At 44.8% G+C, this 14140-nt stretch overlaps 1 protein-coding gene across 7 annotated transcripts in view; it reads right to left on the bottom strand.

The window, feature by feature from the left end:
- The window catches only part of ZNF521 (zinc finger protein 521), a 297436-nt gene that overhangs the window by 15811 nt on the left and 267485 nt on the right, over positions 1-14140 (bottom strand). For all 7 annotated transcript variants that reach the window (XM_008261154.4, XM_017344089.3, XM_070050372.1 and 4 more), the window contains one exon: positions 13606-13721. In XM_008261154.4, coding sequence (XP_008259376.2) covers positions 13606-13721 — 116 coding nt within the window. The remainder of the gene's footprint in view (positions 1-13605; positions 13722-14140) is intronic.

Raw genomic sequence — 14140 nt, 5'->3', positions numbered from 1 at the left:
CAAGTCATTTCTTCTGGACTGCAGTGAAACGATGAATCTAGCAGCCTGGATAAAAACACCAAGTCTCTGGGAAAGGCTGCGTCACACACAAGTTGGACTTGAGAGAGCCCGACGGCGAATGCTTGTTCTGTGTTTCTCACCACCCAAGTACACACTGGGGCTGCAGCTTTGCTTCCAGGAGGACAGAGTGAGCGGTCAAAGACCTTGAACATGGCAATTTGTGGAGGGATGAGAAGAAATGGCCTGAGGGCGAGTAACAGGTGTCTATAAATGGTTTTGGGGTGTTTTGCAATGGGATTCTCACTGCTGCCCAGAAGAGAGGCCTGTTGGAGGCAATTCCAGTCAGGCTGGCTGAGGACAGACAGACACAAGAGATGTGGGAATCAAAGTTCTCACTGAAAAACATGCGGTGTGATGGATCTCCTGTTGTTCCTAAGATAAATAAATCCCGAGACAGGTTCTCTATTATCCGCACACAATTGGTTTATAGCAGTGGCTCCTTTGCATCCAAAGAACACAATCTACTGATGAACGTGAAGTTTGTGCTCTTTTTCCTCTCCATGAATAACACAGGGCTAATCAGATGGACTGAATGAGCTAATTCAATTACAGGCAGCCTTTACTATATAATAAAATATGGATTACTGATCTTGTGAAGCTGGTGCTGCACGATGCAAATTCAGTGAATGAAACTTTAAGGATCTGAATTTAAGACCAGTTTTAGTCATGCTTGGATTGACTAGAACTGTTTTTGCTTTGGAAAAACCAAACATACAATGACACTACAGTATACAACGACACTAATTAAACCCAGCGTTCCACAAGGGGGACAAACCCAAGGTTAACAGAAAGGCCTGGGACGGCGGCCGCCTGGGGAAGCCCCCTTAGTAGGGGCGTAATCCCCTATTGGAGGCAGGCTCCCTGGGCCTGGCTGTGGAGTGGGAGTGGGAGTGGGGAGAGAAGGGTATTTGGTAGATGGAGATCTACCGCCCAGGCATCCTGCTGCAGGTGCAGCCTGGTCCCCCTGTCAGAACAACCGTGTTGCTGTGGGTTTTGCGCTTGTGAGATGGGCTTGGGCTTGTGCGGAGCACAACGCTGCACCATCTTAGCGAAATGCTTCTGTCTCTTATCTCTCTTAAAAAATGCATAAATCAACCCTGGTTAGCAAGAAAGCGGCTCTGACTAGGAGGGGCACGTGCAAAGGACGGCGGGTGCAGCAGCAAACACCACGGGGAGGTGGGGAGAGCAGGTGAGCTATGACAGTCGCCACATGTCTCCACATCTCAGCTCTGCCTTCCCACTGCCCTCAGAAACCTATCCCTGGACGCCAGGGCATGCTGCCTGCGCGCTGATGCCCGTGCAGGCCTGGCCCGCTCCTGTATTCCTTACCAACTTCTCCCAGCACTGTCTTCCTCTGGACTGAGACCGCATGCTCTCTACCTTGTTATGGGTCAGGTCTGCCCGGCCCCTAGACAGTCTCCCCAGGACAAATCCACTCTTTCCTCTGCTACTTTTCCTTTTGAAGTGCAGAGGTGGGGCTGCACGCGCGTTGGTAGGCAGCCTTCCAACACCTAGGTCAGCGTCCCCGTGCTGTTTTCGTGGAAGACTCCAACGAAAGGGAGGAATGAGGGATGCTAAACAATGCTGCACAAACTTGCAGACTGTTCGGCTACGGTCCAGAAAATGAATCCAATTTTTCATTCTGTCATTATAAATATTTCATTGCAAATGGTACTGATTTTCTGCAACTGTGGTTAAGCAAAGGGCCTCTGTGTGAATATGTAAGAAAAAAAAAGAGAGGGTGGAGAGGAAGACAACAAAGCAGAGGGAGGGGGGGATTAAAGGTTAGCAACCAATTAATTTCTTACTTTAAATGTAAAAGACGCCAGGAGAAATTCAACAGTGATGTAGTGTGTGACTCAAAGAAGAAGAAAAAAAAAACATTTACTCTGCTCTTCTTCTGACAGTTTCTCATAAAATATCTGCAGTCCATCTATCTTTTAGTACTCCAGGCTCCTCTGGAGAGCAGAAAATGGTGGTTTAAAGCTCACTTCAGTGCCAGTCTGCGGGAGATTGCTTTCCACAGGACCCCCGCTGATGGAGGCCTAGGGGAAGAGGCCCAGGAGTTATTCAATCAGCCCGAGACTCTGGGGCGGCTGGGGGTCCTTTGAGGGCTGATTATAAAGCTGCCCTCCTGTTGCCTGCCTCGGAACAGAACGAAATGAGCAGCCTCTTGCTGCGCAGCTTCTGCAAGAAGGAATTTCACCTGTCATGGAGTTTGTCAGAATTTCAGGATTTATCTTGGTGCAAAATTAATAAAATACCAACCAGGATTTCAGGCTGACTACTCAGCTGTGTCATCTCAAAGTGATCTTTCACCCAAGAAAGCCTGGCCGGTGCGCGCGCGGCCATTCCTGCCCTACTTTTCCTTGGGAGGAAGCGCGAGGTGACGGCGCCGGTACCGCCCAGACATCAGAGCGAGGCTGTGCACCAATTACACACAAGGCTGCATTACGCGTGGGTGCCACTGTCTTCATGCGCGACCTCTCACCTCGCCGCGGTGGTTCTGAAGCCTCTTTGGAATTAGCCCGAGTGTGAGGCATAAAAAGGCCATTTCTGCAGTTTATAACACAGTAGGTCCCCCATGGCATCACATCTGTTAAATTCCTACGCCGGCGTTGCAGGACTGGCTTTGATTTATCTTTTAAAGGGAGTACTAACAACGGACTATGTTAAGGGCACTTATTATATATAACACGTTGCAAATTCATCTCGATTCAGCCACCACACAAGGCACGGCTTCAGCTTTCGTGGAAACACACCTTCCTGAGAGTCCCACTGCCCCCTGGGCTCCCAGCAGAAGGTGGGAGCGGTGGGGGCAGCCGACGAGCAGGAAGCGATCACACAGGGCAGGACGTCGAGGGAGCAAACGACCCATTTCTGTGGGCTTGGGTGGGCTCTGGGCTAAGAGGGGTCGCACCAGCTCTGTTCCTTCCGCTGCAGCATGTGGTTTATGCCCTGCAAACCAGCACGGCTGTTTTTGGGTGAAATTCTGCACTGAGGCTTGCAGAGTCTTGAAGCAACCAGCTCTGCTTCTCAGATTTCGGGGGGCAGAAGGCAGCGCACGACAGCCAGAGCCACTGGCTGCCCGCGTTGGTGGACAGAGTAGGCAAACATTTTTCAGGACCCTGGTCCACCTGCAGGTTGCAGTTCCTGGGCACGGAACTCCAGTGCAGAGCGGGACTGACTTTTGTTGCCACGCACCCTGCATGTGCGTCTTTGGCCTCCCACCACGCTCAGGGCATGGGCACCTGTAACTAATTGGTGACTGGCAGCAAATCCCAGCTGTGAGTCAGAGATGGGTTGAAGGCAATTGGTGCCTCTGTATTCCAATCGACGTTTTACTAAATGAGACATTACACGGGGCTGTGATGTGTTCCTGCCAGCTCTAACCTTAGTTAAACGACAGCCCTATCATGGAAAGACACCTTTACCGACCAGTAGCAATCTGACAATATCAACACTGAGAGATCTCAGTGAAAAGAAAGGGGGGGGGGGGAGAGAGAGACAGAGACAGAGAGAGAGAGAGAATTGGTGAGTGAGCGCACAGATGGTGGGGGGCCACAGGGTGCTCCCAGCAGGCTTCAGCGGAGATGCATTAACTCCACACAGGGAGAAGGGCTCCCACCAGTGCTGTCATGAATTATAACTGAGGATGGGAGTGAGGGCTTGGTGCCTGTCTCACAGCAAATATACTGTTCCCTGTTCCTGCACAATCACCTTTCACCCTTATAAACTCACAGCACAGCACAGCTCACCGCCCGTATTTAATGGTATCACAGTAGCCTTTTCTGTGTCTGCGAGGTACACGAGCCTTAGCAGATGTGCCCGGTGCTGTCAGACAATTCTGAAATGAAGTTCTGGCACTGGAAGAAAGGAAACCCTTTAGGGGTGATCCGGGCTTCCAGCCGGAGAGGATCTCGCTGCCGCATGCAGGCGGGGGCCGCCCAGGGAAGATGCCACCTCCCTGTCTCGGGCTCCCCAGGAGAAAGGCTCACTTGTGCAAACTTTCCCCTCCTTCGGGAGTGCAGTTCCTGCCCGGTTATTTCCCTGCTCACTCATTCAATGAAGTTATCAATGGAGGAGCCTTGTTATTTTAGGCAGTTGAAAATTTCACCACTTTTAAAAAGGACCCGTTTAGTCTGCCTTTCACTCTCGTTTAAAGCCTCGGAGTTGCTGTTCTAAATGACAGCACCGCGAGCACTGCTTTTAAGCACTATTCATCTCGCCCGCCACATTGCGGGCTTTCACAGAACACTGCTCTCTCTCTCCAATAAGGGGAACTTACTCCTTCATAGCTGCAGGGCAGAGCCTGTTACGAGCTGTAGATGTGCTGCAAATATAACAATAAAGGATACAAATGTGAATTCCTCTTAAAATACACGTTTGGCTCTGAAGCTGCCTTGCCTTAGCAAACTCGATCAAGAGCAGCCTATCCATCTTGCTCCAAATGCACAACCACAGCTCATTTCACATGGCCGTCCAAAGCATCGCCACCCCTGCCGATGGAGAAGATGCCGGGCTGACTTTTTTGCTCATTGCCGGGGACTCTGCGATGGAGTCCATGATTGCCATCTCTCTTACCCTAACTGTCCCAACAATCAGATTCGGAAGTGAGGCTTTCCGACAGTCAGAAGTTTGCAAACACAAAGGGTCTGGCTCTTGGCATATGGTCTGGGAGTTCGGGAGGAGGAAAGTAACCCACGGGTGGAGCCAATCTCCAGCATAAGAACACACTAGGGATTCCACGTGCCTCTTGGAATTGTAGAACATTCTAGAAATTTGGGTTTCCAGCTCTCTCCAAAGGATCTCTTTACAAGATAGCTGTGCCCGTGGCTGCCCCTTGCTGGAGGCTGTGGCAGTAGGCTGTCTTGACGAGGCGGAGGCTGGCAGGGCCAGCAAAGCCCAGCCAAAGCAGACTGTGGCAGAGGTGATGAGCATTTCCAGGAGGCGGGGAGGGAGGGGTGCAGAGCTGGCCGCAGCGCTCCTCAGTGCACCCTCGCTGGATGCCCCATAAAGTCGCACTGATGGCAGTTCGCAGACGGCCATCTGTCGTCAGCTCTGGGCCAGACAGAAAAGAATGTAATGGCAGCTCCGAACAACAGGGCTGCTGGAGGAGGGCGCGAGTCCTAGAATGAAGAGGAGGTGCTCCTTCTTTTAATGGCACCAACCAGTCACCGACAGGAACCATCAAGGAATTAATGGGTGGAGAATTTTTAAAAACTGACCTGGGGGGCTGTAGCAACGATTCAAATGCAAATAAAGTGGTCTGAGCCGACTGCAATTACCTATGTTGCCTTTACTTCAGTCAGATTCATGGCTCGATCCTGGAAAATTTGACTACCAGGACACATGGCGAAGCCGTGAGGGCCAGATTTAGGAAAAGGTGAGCCCAGGTTGCGCCTCCAAGCATGCACATGCAGATTAGGCGTTTATTGGTACAAAACGGGTAATTGAAAATGCATTTGCTCATTTAGCCCAAATGAGTTCATTGTGACAATCACGCTTGTCTTTCTGTATGCTTGCTTAACTTCTACACGGAGTTTTATTAAAAAGCAAAATAAAACGACCTCACCTTTAGTTGCATTATGAATGCTATAAAATTGCAGATTCCTTTCTTGGCTCAAGAAAAACCCTAGTTTTATCGCTACTGCATGGATGGTGGTAGGGCATGGGGAGACAGAGACGCAGAAAGACAGAGACAGAGAGAGAATATAAGTTAAACTGAGGTGATGTTAGCCGTGCCTTACTTCTGTGGCCTATGTGATTAACTTTCTGTCTCCAATAGGGAGGCCAATCAATCCTGATTGAATTATCCAATATTAACAGCTGAAAGTGATCAAAACTAATGGTGAAAACATAGCACCAATCAATAAGTCAATGCAAAGTTTTCAGTTCCTGGAGATTCGATCAAATAAAAGCGATAGATCAATTTAACCACTGAGCAAATTAAGTGGAAGTTGTTGTAGTACCAATTTACTTCCAAAGCCTCTGTAGGCTCACCAAGCAAAGAAATGAGGCAACGTACAAAATGGACCAGTTCTAGAACCACATGCTTATTTGACATCATGTAGACTCCTACAAATCCCGGAGTCTCTGTGATGTGCCTGGGGGCTGAGATTTTAGTTCCACGAACAGGAGACGCACAGAGGCCTGGCCGATCTAAGGGTGATCATCACAGAAGCTGGATGGGCAGGTCTAGAATCGGCGATGGGCAAATACTTCCGCAGGGGAAGACAGCAGGACAGGAGGCGAGTGGGTTTTGAAGTGTATAGCTTGGATGAAGATAATTGAAGAAATTCTAAGTTCTGTCAGAAATAAAAATGAAACACTTGGAAAATCAGAGAAGTTGTATGAAGACAGGTGCAGGAGGTACAACTGCTTCATTTTTGTGAGCTGGCCGGTCATCCAGCTACGCACACTATGCACTTTTCCATTCCTCCTGTTTACACAAGAGGACTTCTGAACCTCACTTGGAAAAAAACAAAAACAAACTAAACTAAAACAAGCCCCTCCCCGGACCACACCCAAATCCTGCCTGGTCTTTTATGGAGGGACCAGACCAAATCTTTCTTTTCACACTTCCTTACTGGGGGGAGTGTGTCATCATTTTTTGAAATACATTTCTGAAAGCAAATAGAAATATTTAGTTTTATAGCTAGATTCTAACAAAACAAAAGACCCTTGGTCACTTGACAAAGATGAATGTTTGAAGAATTTGGGGGGTAGGTGTTTGGCCTTGCAGTTATGACACCAGGTAAAGAGTGCCTGGGTTCTGGTCCCGGGCTCTGATTTCTAACGTCAGCTTCTTCCTGCTAATGAAGACACTAGGTGGCATCAGGTCATGGTTCAAGTAACTGGGTCCCAGCCATTTGGGAGACCTGGACTGAGCTCGTGGCTCCTGGCTTCAGTCTGGCCCAGTCCCAGCACTTTGGGGCATTCGAGGAGTGAACCAGCAGACAGGAGCTCTGTCTGTCAGTTTGTCTCTGTCTCACTCCATTCTCTCTGCCCCTCAAATAAGAATACATAAATAAATAAAAAAATCTGAATTATTACATGGTAACCACAGCCAATGTGAAACTATATCAAGGTGTAAGTAACTGGGAAATCATTCTAGTTAATGCAACAGAGAACTAAGGAAGATTCTGATATGTCTAGGATAGATATTTTATTTCCAAATAATGATGAATCTCGATTTTGCTTACTTAGGTCAATACTGGGAATGCAGGAACAGGGCCAGAGGACAAAAGTTCAATGACTGCCTCTTGCCTATCCTTCAGAAATATCTTACATGCCTCCTGCAGGGCTCTCCCAGCTGGAGAATAAACACTTCTCTTGGAATACTAACAACAATTGATTACTCGGACCTCTTATAATAGTTATGAATACACAGATACCTTATTTTTTGCAGGTGACTATAAATATATTTCTAATTATTTTTGGTATGCCACATAGCACTTTCTCCCATGGTGAATTAGAGAATATTTGTATTTTTAACAGTACTTCTAATACCTATAGCTATTTATAGTATCTCTTATAATTTTGACGATTAACAAAGTCTTAGTACATGTATTTTAATAATTTTGACATGAATCTCTGTGACCTTGACTGAAAGGCTAGTTCAGGGACAGTAGCAAAGTTAGTGAGTGACCCATTGAGTCACCCAGCAGCCACATTTCAGCATAGTATTGCTGTCCTGCAGGGCCCATCCCATAGCCAGGAATTCATTCTTGTTTCTGAAATATGGCCATCAAATGCAAGCATCAGTTAAACTGTGATGTGAAAAATGTACACCCAAATCAGGTGATTTGGTGTAACAGTGACTTCAGAAAAGAAAAATCAAAACAAGAGAGACAATGATGTATTTAAATTTTAGTGATATTTGAAGTCTTAGCATAGCTCTCAGGATGCACAATGACTCCTGTATTTTGGCACGCATGCCAATGAAGGGGAGGAGTAAGACTTTTAAAATGCCCTTTCGTTCTCTGGAATTCATGTACCAGAGCCTCCAGGTTCACTGAGGCCATTTCCCTTATCCACCTTCCCCCATTCCAGGGGTTCCCTCTTCTCCATTAAATTTACAACATGGCTCCGAATAGCTCTTTCCATGTGGACACACCAGGAGAGGATGACTTGATCGCTGCCATCCAGTTGTAGCTTTTCTAGAGGCACCAATTAAACAGCAATTAGTGTACTGGAAGAAAGTGGCCTATTCACCAGGATTTTTACAAACACACCACATGCTCACACCTGTATAAACCACTTTGGATACAAATATGCACTGTAGGATATTATTCTTGGACCATACTATTCTCTCTCAAAGCAGCTTCCTTAATTTCTGCTGAAAGATTTTGAGGTCTATTAGGAAAACATGTGAAACATTGGACATATTCATTCATTTCTAAAATAATAAAATGTTCATTGGGTTCAAATACTGGACTTTCATTCCAAGCACCTCCTCCCCCCAACCCCGCCAGCATCTCAGACAGCCTTTGAAGGATTCGCAGATTTTCTTGCAAAAACAGGGGGAAATTCTATTAAAACGAAAAAGATTATAACTTGATAAGAATTATCCATTACATATTTATATCTATGTATCTATCGATGCATATATCTGGCCTGGAATTTAGAATGTTGGTTAGGAAGGCTGGGGGAGTTGTATGGAGAACACAGCTTCCACATGGGCAAAAGGTGTGTCCTAGACTGAGTGTTCCTTCAAAACAGTGGCTTCTTGTTGCCTAGTGCTAAAAGGAGTTGTGGTCTGTGACCGCAAAGGATGGTCCCTGAGTATTTCTGAAGAACTGTCTCAACTGCAACTAGCTTTGTGGGCAAATGCAAGTGACACACCACCAAATATGTATGTTCATACACAGATACATATAGCATGTTCTTACACACAGACACACACACAGAGTGCAATTTTCATTGTCATTGCCTCTCTCTCCTCCATTCTCCCCCATATAAACTTTATACCCCACAAAGCACTTCTACACACACACACTCACAGACACATACTGCTTTTGTGTTTTAAATTAGGTATAAAGAGTAAAAGAAATGTAAATAACCTAGTATGGTCATGAAATTTTTTCTGTACCATTAAAAGATACTCTGTAGCGAGCTTACTAGGTCTGGAATGCTTAGCTAACCCTATTATTTTCCCTCTGACCTAAGAGCCAACTTATATGCTTTAATGGCTCTAACAGAATTTCAGCTCCTGGATATTTAGTTTTATGGTCGTCTATGAAAAGTTCTTTCTTCTAAACTTTAGTGACATAAAAAGTAGGTAAGTTCAAGTGGTTGAAAATTTATACTTATTTTATTCACCAAAGCATGGACTACAGGGAGCTGATAACATAATTTCTTTTACTACTCCATTATTAATTTTGGTTACAGATCTTATTTTCTGTTGTCATCATAAGTGCAGTTGACTTTCCCCTTCATCCCAGCAATTCATAGAACAGTGTCATGATTTTTGTGTATTTACCATCCCTATTTGCTATACAGGAAATAGTTTAATGTTTTAAAATTATATTAATGCCATCTTCCAAGCCTTGCTGTAAAGGTAATTTGAGTAGTAAAAGCAAAAACATAGGACCATAAACTCCTAAGTTTAAGAACACAAAGAGAAAAACATTTTCAAAACCAGGGAAAGAAAAGTTAGCTTGCAATCCATTTTTTCTTACTGTGTCAAAACTGTAGCTCCTGCCATCACTGGGGATTTTAGAAAATAGACTCACCCAGATATTCCGATGACTGCGGTTTAGAGTGTTGTGAAATACTGACTGAGATTCAATATTTTATCTCATATCCATGGCAATTATTACATACTAACCATAAGTATTGTTCTTATCTAAGAAATGAGGCACAGATGAAGCCTGAGCCTTTACGTCTAACCAAATACATATGATTCTGATTTGTGAGACTAAAGAATAATGCTCATAGCTTTGGCTTATGGAACAGCCTAGCTGTGGCCCAGCTCACCATCTCAATGAGTGATGCGCACATGTTTTGGGAGATATTTGACGTCATAAGGTTAAAGACTCACAGAGAGTTGTGTGTTTGTGCTAAAACTTCTATGCCAACTGTTTTCCAAATGGGACCCAGGGACCTATGTGGTCTTTCAGACACTTCAAGGAGCTCTAGAAGGTCAAAATTATTTTCATAATAATCTTAGATACATGTTCTTTACAATTTCATACTGGAAGCTCTGGAGACAGAGGTGGGATAATAGACACCAAAATACAGTTAGAGTGGAGGCACACGTCCTAGGATTCTCCAGCACAATGAGGTGACAACAGTTCACAATAGCCTGGTGTATTTTCGGAAGAACTGGTGAACAGGAGCTCAAAGGCTCCAAACACAGAGAGGACAATGAGATGGAAATGGGAATTTTCCTAGTTTGATCAGATACATTATCTATATGTATTGAATGATCACACTGTACCCCATAAATAGGTATGAGCATTGCATGTTAATAAATTTTAGAAAAACATATAATAGCCTTCCCTCCTTAAAATGAAAGTATACAATGGAGTTGTCTACAGCCAACATGATATGCAATGGTATCATTTCTCAGACAGCAAATAGCAAATGTAGAAGTACAGTTCTGCATTTAATGCATTTCTAAGTTTTGATTTCTAATATGCAAAATATTTTTATGTAGTAAAAGACATACCAAAGCCCTCTGTGGTATTCAATAATTTTTAAGCATGTAGGGGTGGGCATTTGTTATAGCTCTCTAGATACTATGTGGGACATCTATAGCCCCGATGGAAGTGCTGGGGCTTAAGTCTCCTTTCTATTTCCAATTCCAGCTTACTGCTATTGAGCACCCTGGGAAACAGGTGACAACTCAGGTAGTGGGGTCCCTGCCACCCATGTGAGAAACCTGGATTGAATTCTAAGTTCCAGGCCTCATCGTGGTGCAGTCTCAGCTGTTATGGGCATTTGGGGAGTGAAATCAGCAGATAAGAGATCTCTCTTTCTCTGTCTCCCAAATAAAACTCACTAACTAAATAAATGTTTCAAAAAATGTCTAAGAGGGGCCAGCACTGTGGCGTAATGGGTAAAGCCACCACCTGCAGTGCCGGCATCCCATATGGTAGCTGGTTCAAGTCCCGGCTGCTCCACTTCCCATCCAGCTCTCTGTTATGGCCTGGGAAAGTTGTACAAGATGGCCCAAATCCTTGGGCCCACGTGGGAGACCCGGAAGAAGCTCCTGGCTTCTGGCTTTGGATCAGCGCAGCTCCGGCTGTGGTGGCCATCTGGGGAGTGAACCAGGGGATGGAAGACTTCTCTCTCTGCCTCTGCCTCTCTAACTCTGCCTTTCAAATCAATAAGTCTTTTCTTTAAAAAAAGTCCAAGAACACAAAGCCACCATGAGGTGAAAGAGTTTTAGAACCACTGGTTTATACTAATTATAGAAAAAAGTGAACACTGTATGTTCCATGACTTCCTAAAATATACCAAAGAAACCTGGAGCCCTGCAGGAGGGACCTGGCTCTGTCTGCTCTGCATGGGCACAGCCCACCACTGCTGTTAAGTCTATTTATTTATTTATTTATTTTGACAGGCAGAGTTAGACAGAAAGAGAGAGAGAGAGAGAGAGAGAGAGAGAAAGGTCTTCCTTTTCCGTTGGTTCACCCCCCAAGTGGCCACTACAGCTGGCACGTTGCAGCTGGCGCACTGCGCCGATCTGAAACCAGGAGCCAGGTGCTTCCTCCTGATCTCCCATGCAAGTGCAGGGCCCAAGGACCTGGACCATCCTCTACTGCACTCCCGGGCCACAGCAGAGAGCTGGACTGGCAGAGGAGCAACTGTGACAGAATCCGGCGCCCTGACGGGGACTAGAACCCAGGGTGCCGGCGCCGCAGGCAGAGGATTAGCCTAGTGAGCCGCGGCGCCGGCCGCTTTATGTCTTTTAATGGAAGACACTGAAAGCACTGCCATGTTATAATCTAACTCAGTACAAAAGCAGAAGTCTGTTGTAAACATCTTTTTTTCCAGAACATTATACAGACATCTGTCTCTACAGAATCTCTAAAACTTTGATTTAAATTATTACTTAATTCTGCTTTGCAGTTTAAGCACTAATTAACAGTATCACTAAAGCACACTGATTTTATCCTTTATAGATTCATAAACCCCAAGCCAAAAATGACTTATTCTTTGACACCTATTGCAATAAGAATATAATATTTTCACAGAAATGTAGATTATCTTAATGAGACATACTTTTAAACAATAATCTGACTAGCTCATCTTATAAATTCAGTCTGTGAACAGATGTGACAGAATTTTTAGAAATGACATACTTCAACAACTAAATGATTCACTTATTTTTGCATATATTTCTCATTTCATCTGTTCACCTGTAGAATGATAACAGATGATACACCACAAATTCCTCACTTGGATGCACGATTTGTACACATATGGCTTCTCCAGAGGCCATGGAGCCACAAAACTGCCCCTGCCCTGCTATCGGACACTGAGGAGTGGGTGGGCTTTGCCTCTATCAGATTAACCAGCTCAGCTCCTCTTCTGTTTCAGGGGTCCAACATGAAAATTAATGGTACTTCCAATTTATCCTTTATACCTTTATTGTTAATAATAATGTTTATAATAAATAATTTTGACATCCATTCTGTTTTCCCTCATTGGTACCAACAAGATTTAACAAAAAGCTTGTTGCTCTTACTTCATTCCATCAGAAAATTTAGGTTAAGATTCTATACCCATTTTCCGGATTAAGTAATAGGAAAAATCTTATTTTCCTTTGACAATAAGTGACATTTCTGCAATAGAATCCAAGCCTTTGAATCCTATTCTTAACAACAGCCTATTGCCAAGAATAATTTTTGGGTTTAATCCTTTTTATCTTTATTTATTATTTCATTTCTACCTTACAACAGCCCTGAAGTGTGAACTTTGCTATTTCTTCAAATTTGAGATTCAGAGAAGTTACAGCCCAAGGGTGATCTCGCATTTGACAAGTGGGATGCTCAAGGCTATGACCAACATCATTGGATACCCAGATTTTCAACTGTAAGGCTACTGTTAAGTAATAATTATTCCATTCTAGTAAATGGAAGAAATATATATGGGACATGAGTACAACCTCTTCCTTCTCTTTCCTTCTACCTTCCAATTTTAAGCCCCTCAGGACAACAATAACCTGGACATCCATCCAGCCTGGAGCCCAGTGGGAACAGCACATGAATAAAACAAGACTTGAGAGAATGAGCATGACAAGCGAGGTGAATGATCCCACAGTCCAATAAACCTGACCCCTAAGTCTATCACACTGGGTCAGAAGGTCCAATTATAGGTCTGTTCTAGTTCTTTTTATGATTGACAGCAGCCAGAGGCAAAATGACTTTGGTGTCTATTAATCCAGTCTCTAATTTTCTCTTTGCCCCAGTACACACAAAGCATCATGGTGGCCCAGGGTGAGAGAGACAGTGAATCCAGATTTAAAATGCCCTTGTTTCCTGTATGAATAGCAACTGAGTTCAATCCCAGTACACCCCATGAGGACATTACCTGCAGCTCTGTTTGGAAGAAAAACTTCTGTGGGCATTGTGTACAGTCATAGATCTTGTCTTCTTGTCCATGGGCGGAGAAAATGTGCTGCTGCAACTTGTTTGCTTGAACAAACACTGAAATGACAGAAAGAATGATGAACTTGGGTTTCTGAGCTTCTGAAGTGTGTTTGGCCATTGACTCCTCCTGCACAGATGGAGCAGCCTGAAGGGTGCACAGAGGGCGCACCTGCTGGGTGGACCTGGCTGCCGGAGACCCGGCGAGAGTGGAGGCGCACTGGCTCCTGGTTGGGTCTCTGGCTTTTGTTAAGATGCACTCTGCCGAGCACCCAATTCAACCCCAACAGCTCCAAAGTAAAGGTTTATGGAGGCCCTGCTCCCCATAAATTTCTTTTAAAAATAAAGCAGAAAATTGTCAAATGCACAGCTCTGTCTCCATAGAAATGACTCCTATTTCTCAGCAACCCACAGGTTAAGAAATCATAGTTGCCAAAACCCTGTTTATTGTATTTGCCTAAAGTTATAGCTAGCAAACA

Source organism: Oryctolagus cuniculus, chromosome 10, assembly GCF_964237555.1.
Source record: "Oryctolagus cuniculus chromosome 10, mOryCun1.1, whole genome shotgun sequence".
NCBI lineage: Eukaryota > Metazoa > Chordata > Mammalia > Lagomorpha > Leporidae > Oryctolagus > Oryctolagus cuniculus.
This window is presented reverse-complemented; position numbering and strand designations above follow the sequence as displayed.